Consider the following 26,942-nt stretch of genomic DNA (forward strand, 5'->3'; position numbering starts at 1 on the left):
AAATTATTCCTGGGTGCCCCCCGTTGGTCCTGAGTGCCCCCCTGGGTACTGGGTGAGCCCAACCAGTCCTAGGAGCCCAACAGTGCCAGCTGCCCCTAACGGCAGCCCGTAGCTGCGAGCAACCCCACCACCCCTCAAAAACTCAAGCTGCCCCCATTCAGCCCTGTGCGCTCGTGGGGGGGGGGGGGGGGGCGTGGTTACGCTTGGCCACGCCTCCGTCAGCGCAAAGCGCCACCCTATGCGCGGCGGAAGTCTCGCGAGAAGCGGCGTGATGTGCGGGGGCTGTGTGGGCACGGAGTACCCCGAGAGGGTGGGTAGGCCGCGGCCGGGCCGGGGGGGGCCGGGGAGCACCGAAGCCCGGTGCCGAGCCGTGCGGTGTCCCCTCGTAGGGCACCACGTGCCTGGAGGGCGGCTCCTTCCTCCTTAACTTCGTGGGGTGCGCGCGGTGCGGCCGCCGGGACTTCGTACTGCTGGGCAATCGCGCCGCCGGCCTGCACGGCGACGATGAGATCATCACCTACGACCGTGAGCGGGGGGTGGTCTGGCCTGGTGTGGGGGGGCTCTGAGGGTGTCTGGAAGGGGGGTGTGGGACTCCTGGCGGTTTCTTGGGGGTTTGGTGGTTTTTTGGGGGTGGAGGGGTGTGTTGGGGGTCTGGTGCTTTAGGGTGGGTTTGCCTTGTGTGGGGGGAGGTGTTGCGGGGTCTCCGGGAGGGGGGGAACTGGGGCTCAAGGCTTGTGTCTGAAGGGGGTAATTGGTGGGGTTTGGTGCTGTAAAGAGAGGGGTGTTGGAGGGATGTATGGGGGATATTAGGGAGAGGGAGGAGAGTGGAGGGAGTGTTTAGGTACTGGGCTCGAGGGGGCATTGGGAGTCCGGTGCCATAAAGGGGAAACTGGGAGGAGTTGAGCCTTGAGGGGGATATTGAGGGTTTGGGACCTTACAGGGGTGATTACCCGCTGGGGGAGTGGGGGGGAGGGTTGGTGCTTTGAGACCTAACCTGGGGCTCGGGGGGCTCAGCATCCCAGGGTGGGACTTTTGCCCTGTGTAGGGGCTGAGGTGGGTTCAGAGGTGAAGCCAAGGGTCCCCGGTGAGCACTGTGCCAGGGCTGGGCACATCATCATATCCCCATCCCTGAAGGCCCTTACCTGGCTTCCTCTGCAGACCTGTGCAAGAACTGCCACCACCTGATTGCACGCCACGAGTACACCTTCAGTGTGGTGGACGACTACCAGGTACATTCTCCAGGGGTCAGGGGGTTCTGCTGTGCTGCGTGGTCTCTCCCCAGCCCTGGGGGGTGCCCTCATCTTTGCTAGTGCCCACCTGCCCTCACAGCCACTGGAGGGAGCTGGAGGTGAGCAGCAGCCCTGGCACTGGTCCCGGTATCACAGGTGTACAGCTCAGGAGCTCTGTGGCACACATGAAAGCAGCCACCCCACACTCCCCATCCCTCTTCCCTGGCTCATTGCCCATTCAGCAGCAAAGTGCTGGAAAATGGGCTCTGGGCAACCAGTGAGGCAGGGTCCTGGGGGGATGAAATGCAATCCGTTGTGATCTGATTGCAATCAGGGATCAGGTGTCAGCCACAGCTCAGGTTTCCTTGGCGGTGGAGGGAGGGGATAGTGTGGCCTGAGCCCCCTTCCTGCGCTGTGTTCTGCTCCAGGAGTACACCATGCTGTGCCTGCTATGCGGCCGCGCCGAGGACTCGGTCAGCATCCTGCCTGACGACCCACGTCAGATGACCCCACTCTTCTGAAGGCAGTTTGTAACCCTGGGTGGGGGGGGCTTCAGCCCTGACCTGAGACCGCGTTGTGCTGGTGAAAAGAAGGGGGGGGGGAGGGAATGGGGACGGGCAGCCTATTGGCACCCTGAAACGGTTCTGTGCAGCGCAGCTGCCTGAGGAGTGCGAGCAATAAAGGTGAATTTGGTACAGCTCAGAGCTGCATGCAGAAGCACTCTGTATTCGTTCCCCCCCTTGGTGGGAACAGGCTGGGGGTGATGTCATTCTCCTGTGCCCCACCTCCCAGTGCTTGCTCTGCTCCCAACTCCCTCCCCACCCACCCAAAGCCCTTCTAAGGCTGTTGCCTCACTCTGCCTGCTGTGCCCCTCTGGGGGCACTCATTCCTGTTGTGGGCAGGGCGGGGTGGCACACCTTCACTGTGAGGCTGCAGAAATTGCTTTCACCTCTCCCCCTCTCTTCCTATAATGGAGCTGCCACCACGCTTTGGCACTGTTCCATTGTGCACAACTACTTCCTGCATCCCATGTGCTCGGTGTCTCAAAAACCAGGAAGGGGGGCACAAACAAGGGGGCTTGGATGCTGCCTCCAGCTCATTTATTGCCGCCAGCCCCATCCCAGCGGCCCCAGCCCTCCACCCCATCAGACCCCCTCCCCATGGGGGTTTCGGAGGGGGCCATCACCTGGCAGAGGACGGGGGCTATCTGGGGGGGGGTACGGCCCTACTTGGCCAGCTTAAGGAGGCGCTGGATATCGGGCTCTATCTGGGCAGTGGGCAGGCGAGGGCTGTAGCGACGGAAAGGTTCCCCCTCGGGCCCCACCAGGAACTTCTCAAAGTTCCAGGAGATGTCAGAGCGCCGCACAGGGCTCCACACCAGGAAGCGGGGCTCGGCCATCAGGTGGTCTGCCTCATCCACGGGGGCGGGCAGGTGGGCCTTCAGGTAGGCAAAGACGGGGTGGGTGTCCTTCCCATTCACCTGGCACTTCTGGAACAGGGTGAAGTTGGGCTCGAAGCCGCCCCCTGGCCGCACGTGCTTGAGGCAGTTGAGGATCTCCTCGTTGGTGCCGTTCTCCTGGCAAGGGTACGAGGGGCTGAGCCGCATCATCCGCCACCCCGCGTCCCCTCATTCCCTTGGATTTACCTGGTAGCCGAACTGGTTGCAGGGGAAGCCCAGCACCACCAGCCGCCGCGGGTAGTGTGCCTGCAGCTGGTTGAGCTGGGTGTAGTCCCGCACCGTGGTGCCTCAGAGCGACGCCACGTTCTCGATGAGGACCACCCGCCCGCGGAAGACGTTGAAGTCCACCTTCTCCCCCTGCAAGGAGGTGGCGCTGAGGTCGTAGAAGGACTTGGCGATGGGGATGCTCATGGCTGCAGGTGACGATGTGCTCTGCTGCCTGCCTGCCCACCTTAAAGGCTGACCTGTGCCCACGTGACGGCATCTGTGCTGTGACTGGGTGGAAAGCAGAGCCGGCCCACCTGCTGGCACCTGCCCAGGGACGGGGTGGGGGAAGGCCAGGGCAGCGCCACCGGCCTCAATTATTGATATGGCTGCCACAGCACAGAGCTTGAAGCAGCCTGGGGCTGGGTGCAGGGTGCTGGCTGTGTTTGCCCCCACATTGTCCTTAGCGCACGCCCGTCCCAGTGCCCACCATCCTGAAGCCCGCGTGTCCCAGTGTCCATCACCATCCCCATGCCAGCCATAATCCTGCTGCCTGCGTGTCATCCTTCTGGTACCCATCCATCCTGATGTCCAGTGCTGTCCCATTGCCCGCTACTTATCCTAATGCCACCACTGTTCTAATGTCGGCTTGTCCCAGTGCCCACCATAATTCCAATGCTCATTCATCCCAGGAAGTGACAGTGGCCTAAAACACACCTGCCCTGGTGCCCACTGTTGCACTGTCCGTAACCACCCTAATAACCACAAGTGCCAGTGGCCACCATTCTGTTGCCAACTCATCCCAGTGAACACCATTGCCCTAAGGTTCCCCCATTCCACTGCCAACCATCATCCCGATGCTCACGTATCTCAGCACTCATCACCATCCTAGTGTCTGTCAGTTTCAGTAAGGAACAGCATCCTAATGCCCAAATATCCAGCTGTCTGCCACCATCCCGCTGCACAACCCTTCCCAGTGCCCATGACCATCCTAATGCACGTGCCCCGTTACCCACCACCCTTCTAATGTCATTCCATCCCAGTGCCCACCATAATCCCAGTGTCTGCATGTACTGGTGCCCATCACCATCCTAATGCCCACCCATCCCAGTAAGCAACCCAATGCCCAACCACCCCGATGCCCACCACCAACCCACTGCCTACCCAACCGTGTGCTCGCTGCTACCCTGATACCACCATGTTCCAGTGCCCAGCTCTTCCCTGCTGCCCACCACCATCCCATTGTCCCTCCATCCCGGCACCTATGATCATCCTAACGCCTGCACTTCCCACTGCCATCCATCCATTTCCCACCCATCCCAGTGCCCACTGCTTGGTGCCCATGGCCCTGTTACCACTGCATCTCCACATCTCCACAACCTTGTCCCCACCCTAGGAAAGGGGACACTGGTGGGTTCCCTCCATTATTCATCGCTGCTCGGGTTGCTGCAGTGCCGGGGACACCACGGTGGCACCGCCAGGTGACACCGTTCCTGGTGAAGGGGCTCCAGTATCTCCTTTATTGTGGAAACGGTGTGCAAAACAGGGTTGCAGGGTATGCCAACAGTGCCTGGGACCCCCCCCAAACACCAAGGGGCTGTGGTGGAGTGGGGGTAAGTCCCTGTTCCTTGTGTCCCCCCACCATGCCCCCTCTGTAGCAGGGCAGGGGGAGGCCAGGCTTCAACACCAGCAGTTTTTGGGGTTGTCGTGCCCCCCCGGGGTCTGCTGCTCATCCTCCTCCAGCTGGGCCAGCTCAGGGGGGGCCGTGGCAGTGCGCAACCCCTCCAGCTCCTTGCGGTGCGCCTGCAGCACCAGCTCCGTCAGTCGGGTGAAGGACTGCAGGGAAATGGGGTCAGCCTTTGGGATGGGGTGGGAGGCACCCGCCTTCAGCCCCACACACCTCCTTTATGTTCAGGTTGCTGCAGGCACTGGTCTCATAGAAGTCCATTCCATACTCCCGGGCAAGCTGCGAGGCAAAGGGCTCGGCGGTGCCGATAGGATTTTGGGTGAGGGGTCATCCCCCCATTTCCCAACATCATGGGGCAGACAGACGGTCCCATCGGGTGCACAGTCTATGGCCATGCATTGGGGTGTGGGGCAATTTTAGGGGAGGCTGGAGGTGGGGGAGCATTTGGAGGGAGAACTTGGGTGATGCTGGGGGGAGCACAAGGGGATGTTCAGGGTGCAGGAGGATCCGGGGGGGGGGTCCTGGTGCTCTGGGGGGCCCTGGCCACACAGGGGGTGCCACCCCACCAGCTCACCTGCAGCCCTTGCTCTTTGGCCACTTGCCTCTTGTGCTCTTCATCTGCTTTGTTCCCAATGAGGATCTTCTGGACACCATCGGGTGCATACTGAGAAAAGGGATGGGGGAGGAGGGAGCACATCAGCACCTCTCACCTCACCTATAAATGAAAGGGACCTCCCTCTGAACCCCCACCTCGTCCACGTCGCTGGCCCACTTGACGATGTGCTGGTAGGAGCGCTCACTGCTGATGTCATACACTAGGAAAATGCCCTGCAGGAAAGGCACCAGGGAGGGGAGAGGAGGCAGCACTTTGACCTCCCCGTGCCTCAGTTTCTCCCCCTCATGCCCCTATTACCTGTGCCCGCCGGTAGTACTGCTTGGTGATGGTTTGGTACCGCTCCTGCCCTGCCGTGTCCCTGGGGGCATGGAGGGGGTTGGAGAAGTCATTCCATTCCCCATGCCTCAGATGAACCCCGAAGGGGGACACCGTGGGGTGCGACCTCCCCAAACACTCACCAGATCTGGATGCGCACCTTGATGCCATCCACCTCGATCGTCTTCATCTTGAAGTCCACCCCTGGATGGGAGGACGGCAGCTTTATCATCATTTTTTTTCCTGGGGGGTGGTTCCGTGCTTCCTCCCTACGTTCAGCCGGGACTGGGGACGCCCCCCCACAGACGCCTTCAGCCCTCCTGGCCCATAGCTGTGCTGTGCCACTCTGAACCCCCGTGGAGCTCCTTCCGCTGCCCTCCGATGCTCCCAGCACTGCAGCTCGCCGCTGCTCCCTGTCCCCAGTGTGGTGGCTCCCGGTGCCCCCGGTTTCCCTGCTGTTTCCTGGTGCTGTGATGCTCCCAGCGCTCCCAGTTTCCCATTTTCCCATAGCTTCAATCTTCCCATTTTTCCAATTCTCCCAGCTCCCACTTCTCCAGTTTCCAGGTTCCTCACTGCTCCCAGCCCCCAATTTCTCCTCTTCCGGATTCTCCCACCTCCCGGTGCTCCCAGTTTCCCATTTTCCCACTACCCGTCGCTCCCGGTTTCCCGGAGCCGGGATGCTCCCGGTACCCTCGGTTTCCAGGTTCCCCCGTGTTCCCAGCTCCCGTTGCCCCTGCTTTTGCTCTGCTCCCAGCCCCCCCTACCCCTGCTTTCTCACTGCTTCCAGCTCCCGCTACCCGCCCGGTTTCCCGTCTCCCAGCTCCCACCCCCTGGCGCCGCGCATCCCCGGTGCGAGTACCGATGGTGGAGATGTGCGCCGGGTGGAACTCGCTGTCGGTGAAGCGGCACAGGAGGCACGTCTTACCCACGCCCGAGTCGCCGAGCAGCAGCAGGCGGAACAGCACGTCGTACTGCTTGGCCATGGCGGCCTCGCGCCGCCGCCGGGCCGGGGGAGGGGATCCTGCGGGATGGCACCGGGGCGGGGCGCGGGGATGCGCCGGGCACCGGGAGGGAGAGGCGGGAGCGATGGGGGGGGGGAGGCAGTGAGGGATGCACCATGGGGATTCGAGGTGGAGGCACACACGGTTTTGGAGTGGGGGATGTAGGGGCTCGATGAAGAGTCGTGAGTTTGGAGCAGGGGATGTGGGTGACAGAGGAGGACGCAGCAAGGGTCAGAAAGGGATGCGGTGGGGGGACAGCAACAGGGACAGTATGAGATGTCCTGGGGCACCGAGAGGCAGCAATGGGGTGTATGGAATGGACCATTTGGGAACACCTGGAGTTGCAGCCAAGGCACTGGGAGGAACCACAGCGCATTAAGGGGGTATTGGGGACACACACACGGGTTTGGACCCAAGGGACATGGGTGACACCGCAGCAGATATCTGGGAATGCACTGGGGGTCACCAGGAGGAGGTAGCATGGGGAGGTGCAGGGGGCACACACACTGGTTTGGAGCAGGTGACAGGTGGGGACATGGCAGGGAACACCTGCGGATGCACTGGAGGACACCAATGGGGCTACCAGGAGGTGTCCCGTATCACTGGGAAGCAGCATGAGAAGGAGCTGGGGGATATGGGACAAGGTGGGGGATGTGCGTTTGGAGTGGGGGATGTGGGCAACAGCTGGGGACACAGCAGGGGACAGCGTAGAGGCGCAACTGGGCAACGTTGGAGGTGACATTGGGTGACATCCTGGGTCACTGGGAAGATGCGGAAAGGGGTATGGGGTGGGGACACGCATGGGTTTGGAGCGGGGGACGTGGGTGACAGAATGGGATGGCCCACAGGGCACTGGTGGGGACAATGGGAGACGTCCACAGGTCTCTGTGAGGCCGCACCGGATGGGGTGATGGGGTGGGGACGCCCAGAGCCAGCCCGGGGAACACCCCCAGGGTTGGGGGTTTGCCTGCGCGGCCCGAGCGTCGCAGCGCCACGAGGTGACACCGCGGCCACACTGCGACACGGCGTCACCTGACCACACAACGCCAGCGCGCCGCCACGCAGCGCCGCCTGCCCCGGGGTGGTCGGGGCTTTAGAGCGGCGTGGGCGTGGCCAACGGCGGAGGGCGTGGCTACCCAGAAAGGGGCGTGGTCTTATGTCCCCGCCCGGCCGCCGTCGGCCCGGCCGGCAGCAGCATGGCGGGGGCATCCCCGCACGGCCCCGGTCCGCACGGCCCCGGCGGGCGGCGGCGGCTGCGGGAGGACGGCGTGAGGACACACACTTCCGCCGAGCAGGTGCGGGGAGAGAGGCTGTGGGGCCGGGGGTGGGGGGATTGCGGTCTGAGAGGCCGTACGGCCGGGGCTGAGGTACTGCTGTGTGAGGGGCCCGGGGCTCTGAGGGGTTGAGGTGTGGAAGTGGTTAGGGGGCCGGGATCGGAGGGGGCCTTGGGCCTGGGGGCTGAGGGGGCTGTGGTGCTGCGATCTGTTGGACTGGGGGCTTTGGGGCTGGGATCTGTTGGACTGGGGGCTGAGGGAGCAGGGATCTGTGGGACTGGGGGCTGAGGGGTTGGGGTCTAAGGGGCCATGAGATATGAAAGGGTGTATAACTGAGAGCTTGCAGAGCATGGGATTGTGATGGAGCCGTGGAGCTGGGTCTGAGGGGCAAGTGCTGAGACTGGGGTCTGAGAGGGCCAAAGCCTGAAGGACTGAGGTCTGAAAGGCAGTGGTCGGGGAATGCTGTGGGTCTGGGATCTGAGTGCCAGGGTCAGAGAGTGCCATGGGGCCAGGTGTGAGGCAGTGAGGGGGTGAATGTCCCTGCTCCAGCTCCAGACCGTGGTGCATTGCTTAACTTTGGGACCAGGAAGCCCCATCTGTACTTCTTGCATCAGCTCCCTTGGCCCCTGGCGTGCTGGGGTAGGACAGGGAGGGGTCTGAAAACTTTAACCTTAGACCTAAAGTGAGTGGAGGTTGCATGGTGTGGCAGCTCCAGGCACTGATTGTGTGCTCTACTTCTTGTGCCATAGAGCAAAGTGGAGGACATTGTGCAGGAAGTGTTTGATGCCTACAAGACGAACCACCATGCTGTGCAGTAAGTGCCCCGTGAGTGCTCCCACAGCATGCTCTGGGATGGGGCTCTGCTGAGCCCTGCCTGCTGCCTTGCAGGTTTGTCCTGCAGCGGGAGAAGCACTTCCACTACCTGAAGAGAGGCCTCCGGCAGCTGGGTGAAGCATATGAGGTACTGAGCACAGCCCCAGGACTCCCTGGTGAACCCTTCAATTGTCATCGAGTTATTCCTGCCCTGGAGGCTGCTCCTGTGCCATGGGGTGCCCCGGGGTGGTGGATTCGTGATTTGCCCTTCCCAGAGTGCCTGTAGCACCTCATGTCCCCCCTGTCCCTATAGTGTCTGGATGCCAGCCGCCCCTGGCTCTGCTACTGGATCCTGCACAGCCTGGAGCTGCTGGAGGAGCCCATTCCCCAGTCGATTGCCTCTGAGTAAGTCCTTCCTTAGCCCTGGGGGACATCGAGGGGTCTGCACCCCATGAGCCACATCAGAACTGCTCAGCGTGGGTGCGCCTGCTCCCAGAGGTGCCCACTGCCCTGTCCTCTGGGGCCACCTCCCGCCGTCGCCGTGTCCCTGGCGCCAGCACAACGGTGCTTTGTGTCCTGTGGAGCCCTCAATGCTGCCTATTCTTGCCGGCCAGCATCTCGTGACAGAGGGAGGTGGGGGAGATACAGGAGTCAGCATCCATGTCCTGGGGTGGGGGGCTCCCCGAGGTGGTTGGGACACATCACCAAGGTGGGAATCCCCCTGGAAACACCTGGGGACACCGAGATGGGGCTGGAACCTTTTTCTGCTATGGGATGTGCTAAGGGAAGGCTCAGTGCCATCCTGGGACCCTTACCCTCTTGCCCACCCCGCCCCAGTGTCCTTCCCTGGTTCCTGTCCCCAGCTGTCCCCCTTGTCCCTGCAGTGTCTGCCAGTTCCTGAGCTGCTGCCAGAGTCCCCAGGGCGGCTTTGGGGGGGGGGCCAGGCCAGCACCCCCACCTTGCCCCCACTTACGCCGCTGTCAACGCGCTCTGCATCATTGGCACAGAAGAAGCATATAGCATCGTTGATAGGTACAGGAGGGTGGTGTGGGGCTGTGGTTGGGGTGTGTGTGTGGGGGGGTTTCTAGCTCCACGCTGCCCCACACACCCGCATTCTTCCACAGGCAGAAGCTGCTGGAGTACCTACACACGCTGAAGCAGCCCGATGGCTCCTTCCTTATGCATGTAGGCGGTGAGGTGGATGTCAGGTGGGTGAGCTGTCCCCTCTTTGACCCTGTGCAGCCCTCACCAGGGCTGGGGACAGAGGGGACATTGCCCCCTTCTCCCGCAGGAGCGCCTACTGTGCTGCTGCGGTGGCATCGCTGACCAATATCCTCACACCTGCGCTGTTCACTGGGACAGCCGAGTGGATAGCAAGGTGAGTGCTGGCCCAGAGCGGGCACAGGGTGGGTGGCCCCTCTGTCACTGTCCTTAGTGTTGTCCTCATGCAGATGCCAGAACTGGGAAGGCGGTATCGGCGGGGTGCCAGGCATGGAGGCTCATGGTGGGTACACCTTCTGTGGTGTGGCAGCGCTGGTCATCCTGAAGAAGGAGCACCTGCTGAACCTGCGCAGCTTGCTGGTGGGTGTCACAGGGTGCCGTGGTGCTGGGGGGTCCCGGTCCTGGTGATGAAACCCACTCCTGGTGATGAAACCTGCTGTCCCATGCAGCACTGGGTGACTGGGCGGCAGATGCACTTCGAGGGTGGCTTCCAGGGCCGCTGCAACAAGCTTGTGGATGGCTGCTACTCCTTCTGGCAGGCAGGGCTGCTGCCCCTGCTGCACCGTGCCCTTCACACACAGGGTGAGTGGCCCAAACGGGGAAAACCGGGGCTTTATCTGCCTCCAAGAAGCATGTTTGTAAGGGGGATGAATGAGCTTGAGCAAGGAAGCAAAGCGTGGCACAGCCCTGGAGGGTGCGGCAGGACCTTCGGTTAGAAAGAGGCTTCCCTGGGGTGGTCTTGGGGTGTTTTAACAGACCCTCTTTCCCCCCTTCTCCTGTGCAGGTGATGAGGCGCTCAGCATGTCACACTGGATGTTCGACCAGTCGGCGCTGCAGGAGTACATCCTGCTGTGCTGCCAGTGTCCAGCTGGAGGGCTGCTGGACAAGCCGGGAAAGTGAGTATTGAGGCAGTTGTGGGGGAGGTACTGCACCCCCAGGGCTCTCTGCTCAGTGTGCCCCCCACCCTGCCCCAGGTCACGGGACTTCTACCACACCTGCTACTGCCTGAGCGGGTTGGCCATTGCCCAGCACTTTGGCAGCGGAGATCTGCACCACGAGTTGGTCCTGGGCATCCCTGAAAACCGCCTGGTAGGTGGGGGGGAGGGGATATGGGACTCCCACTTCAGGGCTTCTTCAGGCTCAAAGTGCTTTGTCCTTCACTCTGGCAGCAGCCCACGCATCCCATCTACAACATTGTGCCGGAAAAAGTGATGAAGGCAGCGATGCACTTCTTACAGCAGCCTGTGCCCAGCCTGGAGGCAACAGGGTAGGGGTCTGCGCTCCACCCATCTGGGCAGAGTGAGGCCCTCAGGGTGCTAGCCATACCAAAAAGGAGCTGGGGGGGCCGTAAAGCAGAGCTGCCACCTGCCCTCAGGGTGAGTAAGGAGCATGGGAGGGTTCCCAGCCCTGCTCCCCCCCTCCCCAACCCCAAGAAAACACAGCTACCATGGGGAAGGATAAAATACGTTTTGGGTTTTTTTCCTTTTTATTATTTATAAGTCTTATAGTAAAGGGAAGCCTTAACTTGCAAGACAACTCTGAGCAGTATGTACAACATACTTTAGATCCATGGAATGAATGGCGTTAAAATGGGGTCACCTACAGGGAGAGGAGAGGTGGGGAAATGCCACAAATGTGGGGAGGCGGCTTCTGGTGTTCGTGTGTTGGAGGGGTGGGACATAGGGCAGGATGCACACGCAGACCACCCAGCCCGAGCCCTGCAGCTCCATGCCATGGAGGGCAGGGGGATGCCTTGCACACACAGGAAATAAATAGCGAGACCCCCCCCTGTGCTCACCCCCTGGGGGTGCCCACAGGTGGGCAATGGGGGCTGGGGGGGATGCCCGCCTCCTGCACAGCCTCGGGCTCAGCTCAGGGCTGCAGTGGTCCCTGGGTATAAATAGAAATGCTCATATAAAACCGAAGGGGGAGAGGAGGTGCAGAAAGGGGCTCGCTAGCGGCAGGGGGGAGAGGAAATGGGGGTGCTGGTGGCATCTCCACGCAGTCGGGGTCCCCCAGACCCCCCGGATTCCGGCACGGAGGGCTGCAAAGGTGCAGCCCTGGAGCCTTGAGGAGAAAAGGGTGAGTCCTTAGGGGGCCAGGGTGCAGGTGTGGGGGGGCCTAGCTGGCCTCCATGCGCAGCTTCTTCCTGCTCTGTGGCTCATCAGGCTCCGAGTCAGAGCTGGAGTCAGAGCCGCCGTCAAAAGCGGAGATGGCACTGCCCTTGGGGTTGGTGTACAGGCTGCTGTCCGCTGCTGGGTAGTTGGCCTGCAGCTGGGCACTCGAGCGCGCCTTCTCCAGGGCTCGCACTGCAAGGCAAGGGGCGTCACAGCCCAGGGTGGGGAGGGGCACGGCCTTTGTACCCCCTTCCTGGGGGGAGCTCACCTTGCTGCTCCAGCAGTGCGTTCTGCCGCTTGAGGTCATCGATGTCCTGCTGGTGCGTGTGGTTTTTCCGGCGCATGTACTGGATGTACTCTGTGGCTTTGTCCAGGATTTGGGCCCGGGATGCCTGTGGCAATAGTGGGAAAAGGCACGGGCCAGATAAAGACCTCAGCTCTGCCATGGGGTGGAGGCCCCCAGGATGCGCGTGGCACCGCTTCAGAGACCCGCAGCCCCTCACTGACTGCGCCATTAGGTTCCGCCACCAAAACCTCAGAGCCGGGCAACGTTGGCAGGAGGAAGCACTGCTCCACTTGGCGTAGCCGAGGGAGGGGGAAGTCAAAAAGGTCCCTGTGGGGCGTGCCGCCGCGCTCCACAACCTCACCTTCTCGCCCTGCAGGGAGGGCACGGAGTCACGCAGGCTGTGGAAACTGTCCTTGATGTGGTCCCGCCGTTTGCGCTCCAGTGCGTTGTGGTGGGCTCGCTTGTCAGCCTGCGAGGGGTGGGGGGCGCGTGCACATACACACATACACATACAGAGTGGGGCAGGGAAGGGGGGGGGGGGCCACGGTGCTTTCAGTTTCCCCGTGGCGCAGCTTCCTGCTGTGGCTGAATTGGGGCTGAGCCTAGAAGTGGGGGCCGGTGGGGGGGAAGCAGTTTCACACCCCCCAGAATGCCTCACAGCCCCTGTAGCACACAGCGTTGCCTCTGCATATGCCCAAAGGGCACGGCCCCACCTGCGTCCCCTCTCCCTAAGGCAGCTCTCTGGAAAGAGGCAGCCCCATGCTGCTCAAAGAGAGCCCACAGAGAAACGGCTCCAGAAGAGACACCCTCCATCCCAACCACACAAATTCACGTCTTCCCCACAAAGCAGGCACAGCCCTCCTGCTCACCCCACCTGACAGCCCCTGTTTAATGCCACAGCCCCCCCCCAGACGAACCCTAAACATAGCCTCCACAGGTATCATTACCCCTCAAAGTAAAGACACTTCCATAACATGGCCCCGCAGGTGTGTGTCCCAACCTCCCAAACCCAACTGTGTCCGTTTCCTTCCCCCACCCCCTCCAAGACAAAGTATCCTCTTATCAGCCTCCCAGACACACCCCAAACACAACCCCACCCCCCCAAAACAGTCCCACAGCTGTCCCCCTTCCCCAAAAGCCGCAGCCCCAAAGAAGCACCCCTGTGAGAGTCCTATTACCACAGCTCCACCATTTCCCTCCAAACATAGACCCTCACCCTAACAGAGCCCCCCCCGAAGACACATCCCACACCCTGAGTCCCATAGATATCCCCCCTTGCACAGAGTCCCTCCAAAGACACATCCCACAGGTATCTCCCCCCCAGCTCGACCCCATAGGGCCTCCATCATTACATAATCCCCCCAGAACAAAACTCCACAAGTGTTCCCCACAAACAGAGCCCTCTCATCACCACAATCCCCCATCCCCTCCCAACCAGAGCCCCCTCTTCCCCATGCAGCCTTCCCAAAGACACATCCCACAGATGTCCGTCCCCCCCCCCCCCCCCAAGACTGGACCCCACAGCTGACCCCCCCACCCCCAATGACACGCAGCCCCCCCAAACACAACCCCACAAGTGTTCCCCCCAAACAGAGCCCTCCCATCACCGCAGTCCCCTCCATATCCCCCCCACAACAAAACCCTATAGACCTCCCCACAACAACCCTCCCCCAAACAATCCCAAAGATGCATCCCACAGCTGCTCCCTCGACGGGACCCTATAGACTCCCCCATCACACTGACCTCCCTCAGACCCTCCCCGCATTTCCACACAGGTGTCCCCCCTCCGCCAAAAAACCCCACACAAGTGCCCCCCCCGCCCCAAATGCGACCCCCTCGCGGCACAGCCCTTCCCCAGCCAGTGCTCCCCCCAGGAGCAGAACCCCATATAGCCCCTCCCCCCCCCCCCCCCCCCCAACGTACCGCGGACTGGAAGCGGGGCTGCTCCTCCTGCGGGCCCCGTGAGGAGGAAGCATGGAAGGGCGGAGGGGAGGAGGAAGAAGGGACAAACCGAGCGTTACCCCCTCACTGCCCACATCGGGGCACCGGGGGGAGGGGGGGAGCGGGGGGGTGGGCGGACTTACGTCGCTCTCCACCTCGATGTCATCGTTGTCGCTCATCGCTGCCGGCCAGGGAGCAGCGGGCCGCGCCGCCACAACAACAGCGCGCAGCGCGCGTGCGCCCGCCCTGCCCGGCCGCTCGCCTGAGCGCGGGGCATTGTGGGGCAGCGAGTCCAAGGCTGGCGAGACTGCGCAGACAGGGGCACGCAGGGGACTATAGCTCCCGGCGTACACCGCGCCCCCGCGCACTGCATGCCGGGAGCTGTAGTCCCCTAGCGGTCAGGCAGCCGGAAGTCCCGCCGGCGGTCGGAAGTGCCGCTGCCTTCTCGCTCACGGAGGGGCGTCGAAAGCAGCGGGACGGAACGGCGGCACTGAAGGCGGAGATGGCAATCGGATGAACCTTTTATTGAGTCGGAGATCAGCGGGGAGCGCGCAGTGCCTCGGGGTCGGCTCCGGCGGGGCTCAAGCCCCAGAGGGTGCAGCTGTGTGGGGAGGCCTGGGAGGCTGCCAGAGGCCTGTGGGCCCGCTGCCTAATTTCTCTGCTCCCTGTCATCTCTCGCCGTCTCGTCCTCCTCCGCTGGTGGATGGCTGTTGTCACGGCTCTCCCCCTCACCCTCTGAGTTGGTTTCGTCAGAGTCATCCTCCTCCAGGTAGCGGTACCCGCTGGCCCTGTGGCGCGGACGCGGCATGCGGGGCAGGCGGAAGGCCACGCGCTGTGCCAACCGGCGCTCCATCCAGCCATAAGAACCTGCCGCCAGCCCCAGCGCCAACAGCATGAGAGACAGCTTGGCCTAGGGGATGGAAGGGATCAGCATGTGGGACAGCCTCACTGCGCCCGGCCCTCGCCCTATCCCAGCCCTGCTCACCTTCATAGGCAGCCCTGACCACAGGTACACAACGAAGATGGCCAGTGCCTGCCACCAGTGGTAGATGGTGAAGACGAAGTCTTGGCGCTCTTTGTCTTCATACAGCATGCCCAGGAGGACTAGGTGGAGGGAGGCAGGCACACGTTGTCAGCATCCCCAGCCTATGTCATTGTCTTCTGATAATTACTAGTGAGCCTACAGAGCTGGGGACTGCTGGGGCACACAAGGACAGGACAAGCTGGGGACAGCAAGCCCTACCCACAGAGCTAGGGAACACTGAGGGGCATGAGGACAGGATGAGTCAGGAACAACCTGCCCTACTCAAAGGGCTGGAGGCATTGGGGGACACAAGGACAGAGTGAAGTGGGGACAACCCACTCTATTCATGGAGGTGGGTACCATCGGGGGACATGAGTACAGAATTAGTTGGGGACAACCTGCCCTACCCACAGAACTAGGACTACCAGAGGACACAAGAACAGGATGAGCTGGGTACAACCTACTCCACCCAAGGAACTGGGGACCACTGGCGAAGATGGTCTGGAAACAACTTGCTCACTCCTGGGGACGCCAGAGACTGTACTGGGACGTTCCCACTACTCACTGCTAATGCCAGTCTTGTTGAGGGCACTGCCCATTCCCCAGAGTGCAGCTATGGTGTAAAGCAGAGGTGCCTGCTCCACTTGTCGGGGCGTAGGTGCCCAGCAGAAGAGCGTCACCAGGATAGAAGCGTGGAGCAAGGCTCCAGCCAGCAGTGGGTACTGACGTCGTAGGCGCAGCATGAAGAGAGCAAGGCTAGAGCAGGTGGAGGCGGAGAAGCCATAGGCGATGAGGAGGTATGCCAGCTTCTCCAGCCCCAGGGTGCACACGCCATAGTTCTGCATCGAGGACAGGCTTAGCATCATGCAGCCGTGCCGTCCCCATGCCACCACCCCATCCCAACTCTGTGCTGTACCAGGGAGAAATCATTGCAGACGAAGAGCACCTCAAAGCCACTGTAGATGAAGAAAGGAAGGAGGTGGCGGAGGCGATAGTCCCGCATGTGCTTGAAGGGCAGCTGGAATATGTTCCCCCAGCCTATGCTGCGCAGATCAATCTCCTCAGTGGTCCGATACGCCGAGCCGCAGAGCAACAGGACCTGTGTTGTGGTAGCAGGTGACATGCTGATGGCCACCTGCCCCATCCTGTCCCATCTTACAACCAGCCCACAGCAGGAGGTTGGAAATGGAAAATCTTTAACGTCCCTTCCAACCCAAACCATTCTCTGATTCTACAATCCCGTGCTCACCACCAGCATGGCAAGGAAGGCAGCTGCCATCAGGACGCTCTCCACCACGATGAGGTTGACGCTGCGAGGCAGACTGTGCAGCACCGTCTTATTGAAGCCAGTCAGCGTGCCGTGGCTCAGGGTACCTGCAGGGGCGTGCACGGTGGGCTCAGCACTGGCCAGGACTGTGCCAACACCCCATGGTACCGCCCCATGTGCTCACCACAGTGCTTCACCCCGTAGAGTGTGTGGTTGAGCTGGTAGATGTAGTTGTTGAGGAAGAAGAGCGTGGGCATCTGCGCGCAGACGAAGCTCAGCTGCAGGATGCAGAGTGGTGGACATTCAGCACTGGGCTGTTCCATTTGTTCCCTCCCTGTCCCCGCTGGCCCTCACGTGGAAGCAGATGTAGAAGATGGTCTGGAAGACGACAATGTAGGCACTGCAGGCTCCACGCGGTGCTTGCCGCTGCTCCTGCACGTGCTCCTCCTTGTAGTTGGCATACTCGTAGTACTTCTGTGCCATCCTGTAGCAGAGTGTGGATCAGCCTCTGCCCTGTCCCACTGTTCCCTTCTCCCCCTGCCACCTACCGCGTAATGTAGTTGCCCAAGGAGGCCCAGAGCGGCACGATGGCCACCCCGATGGCCACAGCAGAGGGCACCAGTGTGAAGTAGCGCTCCCAGTAGTTGCTGGAGACAAAGAGGGCATAGATGCCCACGGCCAGGAACATGGTCCACTTGGTGCCGAAGAACCGGATGAGGACAGGCGTGTAGAGCAGCGCCACCACGGGGGTGACATTGATGCCCATCAGCACCTTGCGGTCGATGTCCTCCAGCTCCATGTTGCTGTACTTCACCTCCCGGTAGGTCTCATCATAGTGCAGGATGAGCTGCATCTGCAGCAGGCCTGGGGAGTCCCAAATGCCATCACGTCACTGCCCCACTGACATCAGAGGGTTCCCCGTTCCGGGGCCGGGGCCATACCCAGGTAGACGCTGTAGGTGAGCATGGCGGCCAAGCTGGCAGCCAGCACGTTCTTCACCACGCCAAGGCGCTTGCGGCGGAAATATTTCTGTTCCTCCTCCTCCTCATTGTAGTCCGTGTGCGCTCCCACCATGTCATCTAGCTGTAGGAGCCCCCTGCTCAGCCACGGGGTGCCATCACCCTGCGTCACAACCCCGTGTCACCTCCCTGCCTCACCTGTGCCTCAGGGCCCAGCATCTCACCCGCTGCTGTTTTGGCCACATCCTGGCAGCAGCCGGGGTCCTTCTCCATCGCTGCTGTGTCTGCGGGGCACTCTGGAGATGTTGGGGGGGCAGAACATGTTCCTGTGGCCCCGAACCCTGCACCCTTGGGCTCTGCACCCTCAAACTTTGCACTCCTGTCCAGCACCCCCTGCTGCCCACGCCCCCTCATTGGGCAGCCATTATTCCTCCCCCCTTACACTGCACACCCCCCAAACCTTGCACCCAGCACCCTTGAGACGCCACACCCCCACACTCTGCAACTGCGTGCCTGGCACCCCTAAACCTTGGCACCTGTAGGTTCTGCATCCCTAAACCCTGCGCTCATGAGCCCTCACAACACATGCTCTGCACCCATCATTCATTCACCCCCAAACCCTTCATCTATGAGCCCGGCACCCCCAAACCTTGCACCCATGTGCTCTGCACCCCAAAACCTTTTGCCCTTTTGCACCCCTTAGACACTGCACCCATGAGCTCCACTCCCCTACACCCGCTGCCTGTCACTCCTCCATCCTCGCACCGTTCGGTCCCAAATCTGGCACCCGGCACCCTCGCACCCCCGAGTCCGGCAACTCCTACCCCACAGCCCCGAGCTCAGCACCCCGGCCTGGCTGCCGCCCCGCTGTCCCCGGCTCGGGGCGGAGCCGCCGCAGCTTCCTCTTTCGAACGGGGCGGGCGGGACGGGGGCTTAAAGGAGCCGCTCCTGTAACTCCCGGGACCCCATATTCCCACCAGCACCCAATTTATGCTGCTCCTATCCCATCGCCACATGGAAGAGGCACATGGCCCTTCTTGACCTCTCTCCCCTGTTGTCACCTGTCTGCTTGTGTCCCCTTGTCACCCACGTGTCCCCTGTTCTTCCCCCCCTCCCGCCTGTGTGCCCGTATCCCCTCCGGCACCCCATAAACGGGAGCCAGGAGGGAGTCCGGCAGCTTTGCTCCCTCCCTGTCATCTGTCACCCGCAGCCAATGGACAAATCTGGCCGAGCCGGTACTAAAGGAATGTCACACAGCGGGATGGGGACAGGGACAACCCCAGGAAGGGTGCGGGATGCCTCCCGTGCCCTCTGTGACCCTAAACCCAGGCTGAGAGGTGAGCGGAGCCCCACATTGTGCCCCCAAATACTTATTTGGGGTCCGGGAGTGCCAATCTCCACTTTCCCCTTTGCCACGGGTCACGTGGAGCATCTTGGCCATGTGCATGTCCCACGCCACGGTGAGGGACCCTGTGCATGCAGCATCTAAAGGACAGCACTGCAGCCAAAACCCCAAATCAACCCCGAATCTCCCTGCAGATGGTGGATATGGGCCAGGATGTTCCTGCACTGAGGCAAGGGCTTCTCAGGGCTGGGCTCCATTCCCCCAAGTGCAGAAGCACTTTGGGGTAAATCCCTATACTTGGGGGTACTCCTTGGGATTTGGGGGCAGCACCACCCCGCTGTTCTGGCACAGTGCATGGGGCAGGGCTGCTGCCTTCCTGTTTACATAGCAGCGTTATTAATTAGGGCGTGCAGGGAGCCAGAGTGAGTGGAGGGGAGGTGGGTGTGGGGTGAGCTTGGGGCTTGTTCCAGTAATGACGGGGTGGACGTGGGCATAGGAATGACCCCATGGGGTCTGCTGAGTCCCCTGGATCAGGGGTGGCTCCGGGGAGCAGAGTGAGTGGTTTCTGTGGGGTATCTGTGGGTCAGGGCTCACAGTGATGGTTTGGTTGTTCCCCAGCTCCACTATCCCACTGGGAGGTCCCGGTCCCACCCCATCCCAACATCAGCTACATGGAGGCGGGCTGCTCTCTCCTTACTGCCAACCCCATGGAGGCGGGGCATTATCCTGCCCACCCCTGGACATGTGGCCAGGCCACCTGCCCCACAGCATTTATGAGGGCCACCCTGAGCTTCAGCAGTGCCAACCCGGCTTCGTGCTCCTCCAGCCACCGCTCAGCCCCACAGGTAGGTACCTATGGGCCCCCATGTGGCACTTGGCTGCCCCTTGGTTGGACTTTGCCTTTGGTGGGTTCCCTTGAGGGAGGGTGGATGCGTTGGGTATGGAGAGGGACAGAGAAATGGATGTGTGGCTGTGGGTATCCCCTGCCCCCGGCCCCCTAGCCATGTCTGGGCAAGTCTTCATTGAAAGGGGGAGTGATACTATGCCCACTGGTGCGTTGGGGCAGTACCAGCGCTGCCCTGTAGTGGGGTGTGGGGAACCCAACAGGCCATCCTGGGATACCTCCCTGCATTGGGATCCTCAAGACCGACCCCACATCTGTGGGGCAATCCCGTGGCTGGAGGCCATCGGGGAGGGGGGAAGGGTATGGGAATTCCAGGCATCTCCAGCTGGATGCTTCAGGGCCTCAGGCAGCCACACTGGAGTGACTCACGCTTCAGTCTGGACGTCCTCAAGGACCCAACTGCCTTCAAAGGGCCACTGTGGACATGGTGCTGTGCTGCGGGGTGGCTGCTCTGCATCTCCAAGGCTTCCTTGCAGTGACTGCAGACCCCACACCACTGGGGGAGGGAAGAGCACTTGCATAAGTTTACCATCCCCATACCTCTCCCCAGGGCCCGTGTAGACCATGCAGCAGCCCCTCCAGCTTCCCGTGCAGCAGCCCCCAGGCTGTGGTAAGAGCAGCCTGCTGAGCAGCAGTGCCGGCGCAGCTGGTGCCATCCCGAAAGGGCCAGTGGTCTGCAGCACTGTGAGGTGAGAGCGAGGGGTTGGGGACAGCAGGGGATTGGGCAGTGGCATGGAGGGGTGTGGGTGTGGGTGCTGCAAGGTGCTGGGATGCAAGGGACAAACATGAGGAGCCATCGGGCACCAGGCCACAGTGGGATCCTGGGGAGCCGAGTTTGGAGACAAGGTGAGCACAGGGAGCTCCAGCTCTGAGGGAGGGCACAGATGGTGTGGGATGAGGCTGGGATGCGGAGCTCCTCTCCTTGGCACCTGCAGCACGGAGGACTGGGAGAGGGCTGGGGTACCCCTGACGTCCCCACTCCCACAGCGGGAACCCCTATGCGGGGCTGGTGAGCCACCTGCGGGCAGCCTGGCTCTCGGGGAAGACACGGCCCTTGGAATACCGTGTGGCACAGCTGGAGGCCCTGGGCCGCTTCCTGGAGGAGAAGAAGCAGGACATCCTGGAAGCCACTGCGTTGGACATGGGCAAGGTGAGAGGAGTCGGGAATGGGCACCGTGTCTGCATGTTGGGGTCCTGCATCCCTATATGATGCTGCTGTGGGGCATTCAGAGTGCCAAGTCCCTGAGTAGTTCCATGTCACTTCTGCAGTGCCCTGGTTGCAGAGGCTGTAGTCAAGGGTGCTCCTCACACGCCTGGTTGCAGCAGGGATTACTGGTGTTGTTCAAGAAGCTGATCTTGCACATTCCTCCCATGTACCAGCCATGCAGGGATTGATCTTGCTGGCTTGGTGTTGTGGTACAAGCGGGGACCTTAGGGACTGTGGCACCCCAAGAGCCCCTGAGTGATCTGTCAAGGAGGCAGGGTGCCTCCCCACTGGGGACAAATTCAGTCTATGGTCACTTTTTCCCTTCCTGGTGTGCTGTGCAATTTGGTCAGAGATTGTTAGAAAAGGTTTCTGAGGGGTTGGAGCTGCATCTGTGTGTGGCTGTGCCCGCAGATGGCCTCAAGCATCTCAAAATCCCATGCTTCTAATTGCCTTGTTTGTTTGAGGTGAGAAACTTCAGCTTCAGACAGGTGCTGATAAGCACTGACACTCAACATGCGTTGTTCGTCTCTCCTAATTGTACATAATTAGAACCGGTTGCCCACTAACGTGCTTGTTATGCAGTCAGGTCTTCATAGCTGGATGGACAATTCATCTGCTCTTACGTATCTGAGGTGGCTGCCTCACCCGTTTCTCTCCCGATGATGGAAGAGTGACCTCAGATTTAATGTCTCATCCACCAGACTTCTGTCCCATCAGAACCCTTAATGGCCACCATTAATCTTCACCAGCAGTTTCCTCATCCTCGGGTGGTGCAACCAGCTGCCCAGGCTGAGAGCAGCCCCGTTGCTTCACCACGCAGCTGATACGCTGAGGAGCCAGGGAGGTCTCCTGGGCTGGGCTTGGTGGTGGAGCCTCCAAGCAGAGGGGTCACAAACTCAACTTTCCCCCCTGTTTTCCTGCTGTGATGAAGGAAAGCTCCCACCAGAGACGCTTTGTGGTCTGGAGGCTATCACAGCAGAGGCTCTGCAAATAACTCAGCGCCAGAGAGTTTTGCCCTGTGTGGTGACGGAGGGAAGTTAGTCCTGCTGAGCTAACTCCTCATGTCCTCATGCTTCTCCATCACAAACTGACTCTGCTGTGCTTCTGTCAATGGAGAGGACCTGCATAGGCAGGAAATGCCTCCACAGAATTGCGCCGCTCCCAGCTCACCGTGATTTTAGTCACCGTGTGTTGAGATGGTGTATCTGGGAGCAACCTGCTGGGTTTGTTTCCTCCCTGTGTCTCACCCAACCTGCCCGGCCTGGCCGTGTGCTGGCTCTCTACAGGAGCCCCACAGCTGCAGGGATTTTCCTGCCTGGTGCTGTACAGCTCAGCTCTGTTCCGTGGGGCAGTCACAAAGTGTTTGGTCTTCATCGCGTTCCTGCTGGAACAATGCAGAGCTTTGAGCCCAGCAGCTGTGCGGGGGCAGTGGAATAAGGCACTAGGCTCTGCCTCCAGCTCCCAAGTGATCAGAACGCAGCAACTTGTGGCCTCAAGGGCAATGGTATCAGTGTACAGCGATGCCCAAAAGACATCAAATATTGTTTTTTCTCTCTGACCAAATACCAACTGTTATAAAATGTTGGTGGCCGTGATACTCCCCAGTAGCTGCAAGATTAATAGCTCTTTCTTCTTAAAATAGCTTCTCCTTAATAGCTTCTTCTGCTCTGCCTTTGTGGGCAGAAGAAGGGGAGACATCTGCGGGTGGGAGGAGATGGTTCTGATGTAGGGGTAATGCTGACACTGATGTCTGTCCCCAGCCATCCTTTGAGGCCTATTTCACTGAGATTCTCCTCTGCAAGAATGAGCTCAATGACACCCTCAACAACTTGTCTCACTGGATGAAGGATGAGCACGTGGACAAGAACCTGGTAGGGCAGAAGCTCTGGAAGCGGGAGGTCAACAAAGGGGCAGAGCTGCTTCAGGAGCAGCACTGAGGTGCCTTTCTTGCAGGTCACACAGCTGGACTCAGCTTTCATCCGCAAGGACCCCTATGGGGTGGTGCTCATCATCGCGCCCTGGAACTACCCCATCCACCTCTTCCTTGTACCTCTCATTGGTGCTATTGCTGCTGGTGAGGCCAGGCTGCACAAAGCCAGGCACATCTTCTGCCTGGAGGATGCAGGCGAGGGGACCTGGATGGGCTCTCTGTCCCTAGTTTGGGCTGCTCTGACGTTCTGTCCGTCTCCCCCCAGGTAACTGTGTGGTCATCAAACCCTCAGAGATATCAAAGAACACTGAGAGGCTTGTGGCTGAAATGCTGACGTGCTACCTGGACAGTGTAAGAAGTTCTCCTTGTCCCTGTCATTACCCCTGCCTGTGGCCAGGGCATTCCAACCCCTGATCACACCTCTTTGCACACACCAGCATCATGGCAGCCCTGCACTGGGGTGCTGTGATGCCTGCTCCATGATCAGCCAGTGTTTGTGATCCACGCAGCTCAGCGTGCTGCTAATGGGGATAGGGACAGATTGGCCCAGGCAGATGCTGACAGGGATTTTTCCTTTTACATGCTGCAGGACTGCTTTGCTGTGGTGACTGCTGGCGTGGAGGAGACCACCAGGCTGCTGGAGAACAAGTTTGACTACATCTTCTTCACCGGTGCGTCTTGAGGGCCAGAGCTGAGCCCTGCCCCGTGCTGGGATACGGGGGCACTTGTGCTCCCTGCAGCCCTGGCTCCCTGCAGTGCCACGTCCCCAGGCCAGGCTGCAGCCCTGAGGGATCCCTGCCATGACACATCCCTTTCTGCCCTGCAGGCAGCCCCTCAGTGGGCAGGATCATAATGACGGCTGCTGCCAAGCACCTGACACCGGTGACACTGGAGCTGGGGGGCAAGAACCCCTGCTACGTGTCCGACACCTGCGATGTGCAGAACGTGGCCCGGAGGGTAGTCTGGGGACGCTTCTTCAATGCGGGGCAGACCTGCATTGCGCCCGACTACGTCCTGTGCAGCGTGGAGATGCAGGAGAAGCTGATGCCTGCTCTGCGCGAGGCCATCACCGAATATTTTGGTTCCAACCCACGGGAGTCCCCTGACTTTGCCCGCATTGTGGGAGATAAGCAGTTCCAGCGCGTGCGGGCGCTGCTGCGCAGCGGGCGTGTGGCCATCGGGGGACAGACGGACGAGAAGGAGCGCTACATCGGTGAGGAGGAGGTTTGGCGTGTGGGGAGCAAGGAAGTGCTTGGCAGGGGGATGTGAGATACGGAAGCAGAGCCATGACCACAGGGACCACAGACAGAGACACGGGGAGATTGTGGAAGGCTCAAAACCAACTTGGGATATTCTACGATTCGGTGACTGTGTTTCTGTGGTTCTATGAGCTTTGTTTGGGAAAGGAACCTGTGAAGCAGCAGGTCCCTGGCAAGCCGGGGCTGATGTGAGCACCCATGCCTGTGCAGTGAGCTGTTTGCTTCCTTTCTCCTTCTTCACAGCCCCCACAGTACTGGCAGATGTGCAGCCCTCTGACCCTGCCATGCAGGAGGAGATCTTTGGGCCCATCCTGCCCATTGTCGTTGTGGCCAACATGGATGAAGCCATTGACTTCATCAATGCACGGCCCCGGCCATTGGCCATCTACGCCTTCTCCTGCGACAGCAAGGTGCGTGTGGTCCACAGGGCAGAAAAGGGAAGGAGGGAAATTGGGGCAGCGGGACATCAGCACCATGTCCCCTTCTGTGCTCCCTCCAGGTGGTGAACCAAGTGCTGGAGAGGACGAGCAGCGGGGGCTTCTGTGGCAACGACACCCTGATGCATGTGACGCTGACCTCGCTGCCCTTCGGTGGTATCGGTAGGTCCAAGCCCCCAAGCTTGAGGCAGATGCAAGCCCCCAGCTTGTCCCACCAGCACCCTTGGCTTCAGCTCCCTCGGGCTGATCTCTGGGGCTTTGCAGCCCTGCTTCTGCTGAGTGCATGCGGGGCACTGCAGGTTTTCTTCTCCCCGTGGTCCACTGTGTCAGCAAAAATGCCTCATCAAATATAGGGAAGTTTGTCCCACTTGGGTATTTCCTTGGTATTTCTGAGCAGAATGAGTTGCCCACATTCTGTGCCAGGGTTGGGCTTTTGTCCAGCATGAGGTTTACCTGAATGCTCCTCAAATGCTGGTGATTTTGCTCAGTCCATTGCTTGTCCTTGTCTGGGAGCAGATCCATAGCATTGTGCTTCTCAGGCAGGGGAGCTTTCCTCTTGCAGCAGCGTGGTGCTGGATTGCAGCTCTTAACATCACTCAGGAGGCGGTTTGTACATTCATTCTGCATTTTAAGGCTAAATATTAGGAGGAAAACATCTATAAATGTTTGGGAAATTTGCTTGTGGTAATAGGAAGATCCTCCTCAGTCAAGGGGAAGAGTTTTTTGCCCTTCGAGGAGCTTATATGCACATAGCAGTTGTTTTCTCATCTGACAAAAGGTCTGCTGAGCTCTGGTTGTAGCACTGTCTACCATGAGATGCTCAGGGGTGAGCACTGAAATACAGGATGACTGTGATGTTTGTTCCCCGGAGTTCTTTCTCAATCCTGTGGTCTCTTCCCTGGAATTTCTCTATTGTGGAGATTATTCTGGGAAAAAGACTCCACGTGCCCAGCACGTCAGAGCTGCCAGCTGATTCAGCCATAATAAGGCAGCACAACAGCAAAGCAGAATTAATTCCTTGCCTGATTGCAGATCAAGGAACAATTGGTGGTGGTTCCTGTGTCGTAACTTATCTTTATGGAAATGATTCAGAGAAACTGCCTCAAATTATCAGGTGGAGGGCCTGAATTCACCAGAGCCGAGATGACTTTTGCCAAAGCTATTAACCATGACGTGAAACCTCGAGCTTAAGTCAGCCACAGGAATTGGGAACCAACGTGGCCAATGGCCTCTGATTTTTACGAGGAGCTTCTTCCTGGAGCTCTTTGTTCCAGATGGATTGGTGGCTCCTGACCATGGGTAGATATGGTAGGGCCCCACATCAAGGGGGAAACTGGGGAAATGCGGCCCAGCAAAGCTTTCTGAAGAGCTCGTGACCACGTAGGCAGGCACAGACTGGTCAAAAGTTTGCAGTTGGGGCAGCAAGCAATGGTGAGCTGCAGGGAGCAGCTAGTGTGGAGCGACTGAGCCCTGGTGGGGATGGAAAAGGAATGGGGAAGGGCAAAAGGTGCTGCACCGCGTTGGCCATTGTGTTGGCATGAGAAAAGCCGGGAGTGTCTTTCCCTTGTGCTTATGGTGCTTGAGGAGACTGGGCAGGAGTCCCATAGCAAGCCTGGACCTGTGCTGTTTGTTGCAGGAAACAGTGGTCTGGGGAAATACCATGGCAAGTTCACCTTTGACACCTTCAGTCATCACCGCGGCTGCCTGCACCGCAACATGGGCCTGGAGGCTATCAACTCCCCGCGCTACCCACCCTACACCCAGCAGAAGCTGGGACTGATGACTGCCACCTTTGAGATCAAGCGCAAGGGCATGTGCACCCTGCTCTGAGCAAGGCCCTGTGCCACATACGGACTGACCAGGACCCAACCCGTGCCACGTCTTGTGTCGCACTACCACCCTGATGCATGTTGGACAGTGGGGACTGACCCCTCCTGTGTGCCTGCTCCTCTCCAGCTTCCTGTGCTCAGGGCTGTGTGCTGTGACACATCTAAAATGATGACAGTTTCTTGTTCTCACCCCACACTTCTCCTCCTGGTAGAGCAATAGTGCCCTGCTTGCTCAGGACCGGCAATTAGCCCTATCTCATTTCTGTTTAGATGACCTTCCGATACTCTCCTACTGGCTGTTGTTTTTTTCTCTGTGTATAACTCTGCCCTCAGTAAAGACTTTGCACTGAGCTCTGCGGCCTCACTTCATCCCTCCACTGCCTTCACAGCTTAATCCTGCATCCCTGCACCATACCTGGACACCCTCGTTCCCCATCAGGCCATCCCACCATGGGCAGGGGACCCTCACTTGTGATACAGCCGTGGGGGCAGCCAGAGGAGCTGCAGGGACATTAGGCCAAGGCCCCACACCAGGGCCAGACCCGAGAGGCAGGGCAGGGCTGTTCTGCTTGCTGCCGTGGTGCCAGGGGCACAGCTTTAAGGTTACCGCTCTCTGTC

At 60.1% G+C, this 26,942-nt stretch overlaps 7 protein-coding genes across 8 annotated transcripts; 3 read left to right on the top strand and 4 right to left on the bottom strand.

Annotated features, from left to right (window-relative positions):
* The first annotated feature begins 201 nt into the window (after positions 1 to 201).
* On the top strand, positions 202 to 1,753 carry CHURC1 (churchill domain containing 1). Its single transcript, XM_048949650.1, has 4 exons — positions 202 to 310; positions 390 to 525; positions 1,159 to 1,229; positions 1,658 to 1,753. The coding sequence occupies exons 1-4, from the start codon at positions 239 to 241 to the stop codon at positions 1,748 to 1,750; spliced, it is 372 nt and encodes a 123-aa protein (XP_048805607.1). The 5' UTR covers positions 202 to 238; the 3' UTR covers positions 1,751 to 1,753.
* An 8-nt stretch (positions 1,754 to 1,761) lies between these two features.
* Positions 1,762 to 4,218, bottom strand: GPX2 (glutathione peroxidase 2). Its single transcript, XM_048949623.1, has 2 exons — positions 2,875 to 4,218; positions 1,762 to 2,805 (listed from the first exon to the last, which is right to left on the bottom strand). Exons 1-2 carry the CDS (start codon positions 3,496 to 3,498, stop codon positions 2,455 to 2,457), a joined length of 975 nt encoding a protein of 324 aa, XP_048805580.1. The 5' UTR covers positions 3,499 to 4,218; the 3' UTR covers positions 1,762 to 2,454.
* A 169-nt stretch (positions 4,219 to 4,387) lies between these two features.
* On the bottom strand, positions 4,388 to 6,545 carry RAB15 (RAB15, member RAS oncogene family). 2 transcript variants are annotated; one of them, XM_048949634.1, is made up of 7 exons: positions 6,370 to 6,545; positions 5,654 to 5,714; positions 5,493 to 5,553; positions 5,330 to 5,407; positions 5,154 to 5,243; positions 4,793 to 4,873; positions 4,388 to 4,728 (listed from the first exon to the last, which is right to left on the bottom strand). In XM_048949634.1, exons 1-7 carry the CDS (start codon positions 6,491 to 6,493, stop codon positions 4,573 to 4,575), a joined length of 651 nt encoding a protein of 216 aa, XP_048805591.1. In that variant the 5' UTR covers positions 6,494 to 6,545; the 3' UTR covers positions 4,388 to 4,572. The 2 variants fall into 2 exon arrangements, with proteins under 2 accessions (XP_048805591.1, XP_048805592.1); XM_048949635.1 differs by having other exon boundaries at positions 4,395 to 4,728; positions 4,793 to 4,858.
* A 1,139-nt stretch (positions 6,546 to 7,684) lies between these two features.
* FNTB (farnesyltransferase, CAAX box, beta) lies at positions 7,685 to 11,169 on the top strand. Its single transcript, XM_048949607.1, is given in 13 exon segments — positions 7,685 to 7,806; positions 8,535 to 8,599; positions 8,674 to 8,746; positions 8,912 to 9,003; positions 9,483 to 9,528; positions 9,530 to 9,630; positions 9,723 to 9,806; positions 9,890 to 9,976; positions 10,050 to 10,179; positions 10,269 to 10,401; positions 10,604 to 10,715; positions 10,794 to 10,908; positions 10,989 to 11,169. Coding segments are annotated over 13 exon segments (1,239 nt in total). The 5' UTR covers positions 7,685 to 7,707; the 3' UTR covers positions 11,091 to 11,169.
* A 163-nt stretch (positions 11,170 to 11,332) lies between these two features.
* MAX (MYC associated factor X) lies at positions 11,333 to 14,543 on the bottom strand. The gene is made up of 5 exons (XM_048949645.1): positions 14,307 to 14,543; positions 14,146 to 14,172; positions 12,584 to 12,691; positions 12,205 to 12,328; positions 11,333 to 12,128 (listed from the first exon to the last, which is right to left on the bottom strand). Exons 1-5 carry the CDS (start codon positions 14,340 to 14,342, stop codon positions 11,941 to 11,943), a joined length of 483 nt encoding a protein of 160 aa, XP_048805602.1. The 5' UTR covers positions 14,343 to 14,543; the 3' UTR covers positions 11,333 to 11,940.
* A 129-nt stretch (positions 14,544 to 14,672) lies between these two features.
* UNC93B1 (unc-93 homolog B1, TLR signaling regulator) lies at positions 14,673 to 18,302 on the bottom strand. Its single transcript, XM_048949591.1, has 11 exons — positions 18,238 to 18,302; positions 17,612 to 17,709; positions 17,396 to 17,537; positions 17,003 to 17,318; positions 16,809 to 16,938; positions 16,639 to 16,732; positions 16,437 to 16,561; positions 16,104 to 16,286; positions 15,753 to 16,026; positions 15,149 to 15,267; positions 14,673 to 15,073 (listed from the first exon to the last, which is right to left on the bottom strand). Exons 2-11 carry the CDS (start codon positions 17,684 to 17,686, stop codon positions 14,813 to 14,815), a joined length of 1,719 nt encoding a protein of 572 aa, XP_048805548.1. The 5' UTR covers positions 17,687 to 17,709; positions 18,238 to 18,302; the 3' UTR covers positions 14,673 to 14,812.
* Positions 18,303 to 19,412: 1,110 nt separating this feature from the next.
* On the top strand, positions 19,413 to 26,674 carry LOC125695315 (aldehyde dehydrogenase family 3 member B1-like). Its single transcript, XM_048949595.1, has 11 exons — positions 19,413 to 19,603; positions 20,213 to 20,351; positions 20,650 to 20,812; positions 22,630 to 22,740; positions 22,823 to 22,943; positions 23,065 to 23,150; positions 23,389 to 23,470; positions 23,626 to 24,012; positions 24,302 to 24,468; positions 24,558 to 24,657; positions 26,132 to 26,674. Exons 2-11 carry the CDS (start codon positions 20,227 to 20,229, stop codon positions 26,323 to 26,325), a joined length of 1,536 nt encoding a protein of 511 aa, XP_048805552.1. The 5' UTR covers positions 19,413 to 19,603; positions 20,213 to 20,226; the 3' UTR covers positions 26,326 to 26,674.
* The last annotated feature ends 268 nt before the right edge of the window (positions 26,675 to 26,942 follow it).

Source organism: Lagopus muta, chromosome 6 (assembly GCF_023343835.1).
Source record: "Lagopus muta isolate bLagMut1 chromosome 6, bLagMut1 primary, whole genome shotgun sequence".
NCBI classification, from domain to species: Eukaryota; Metazoa; Chordata; class Aves; order Galliformes; family Phasianidae; genus Lagopus; species Lagopus muta.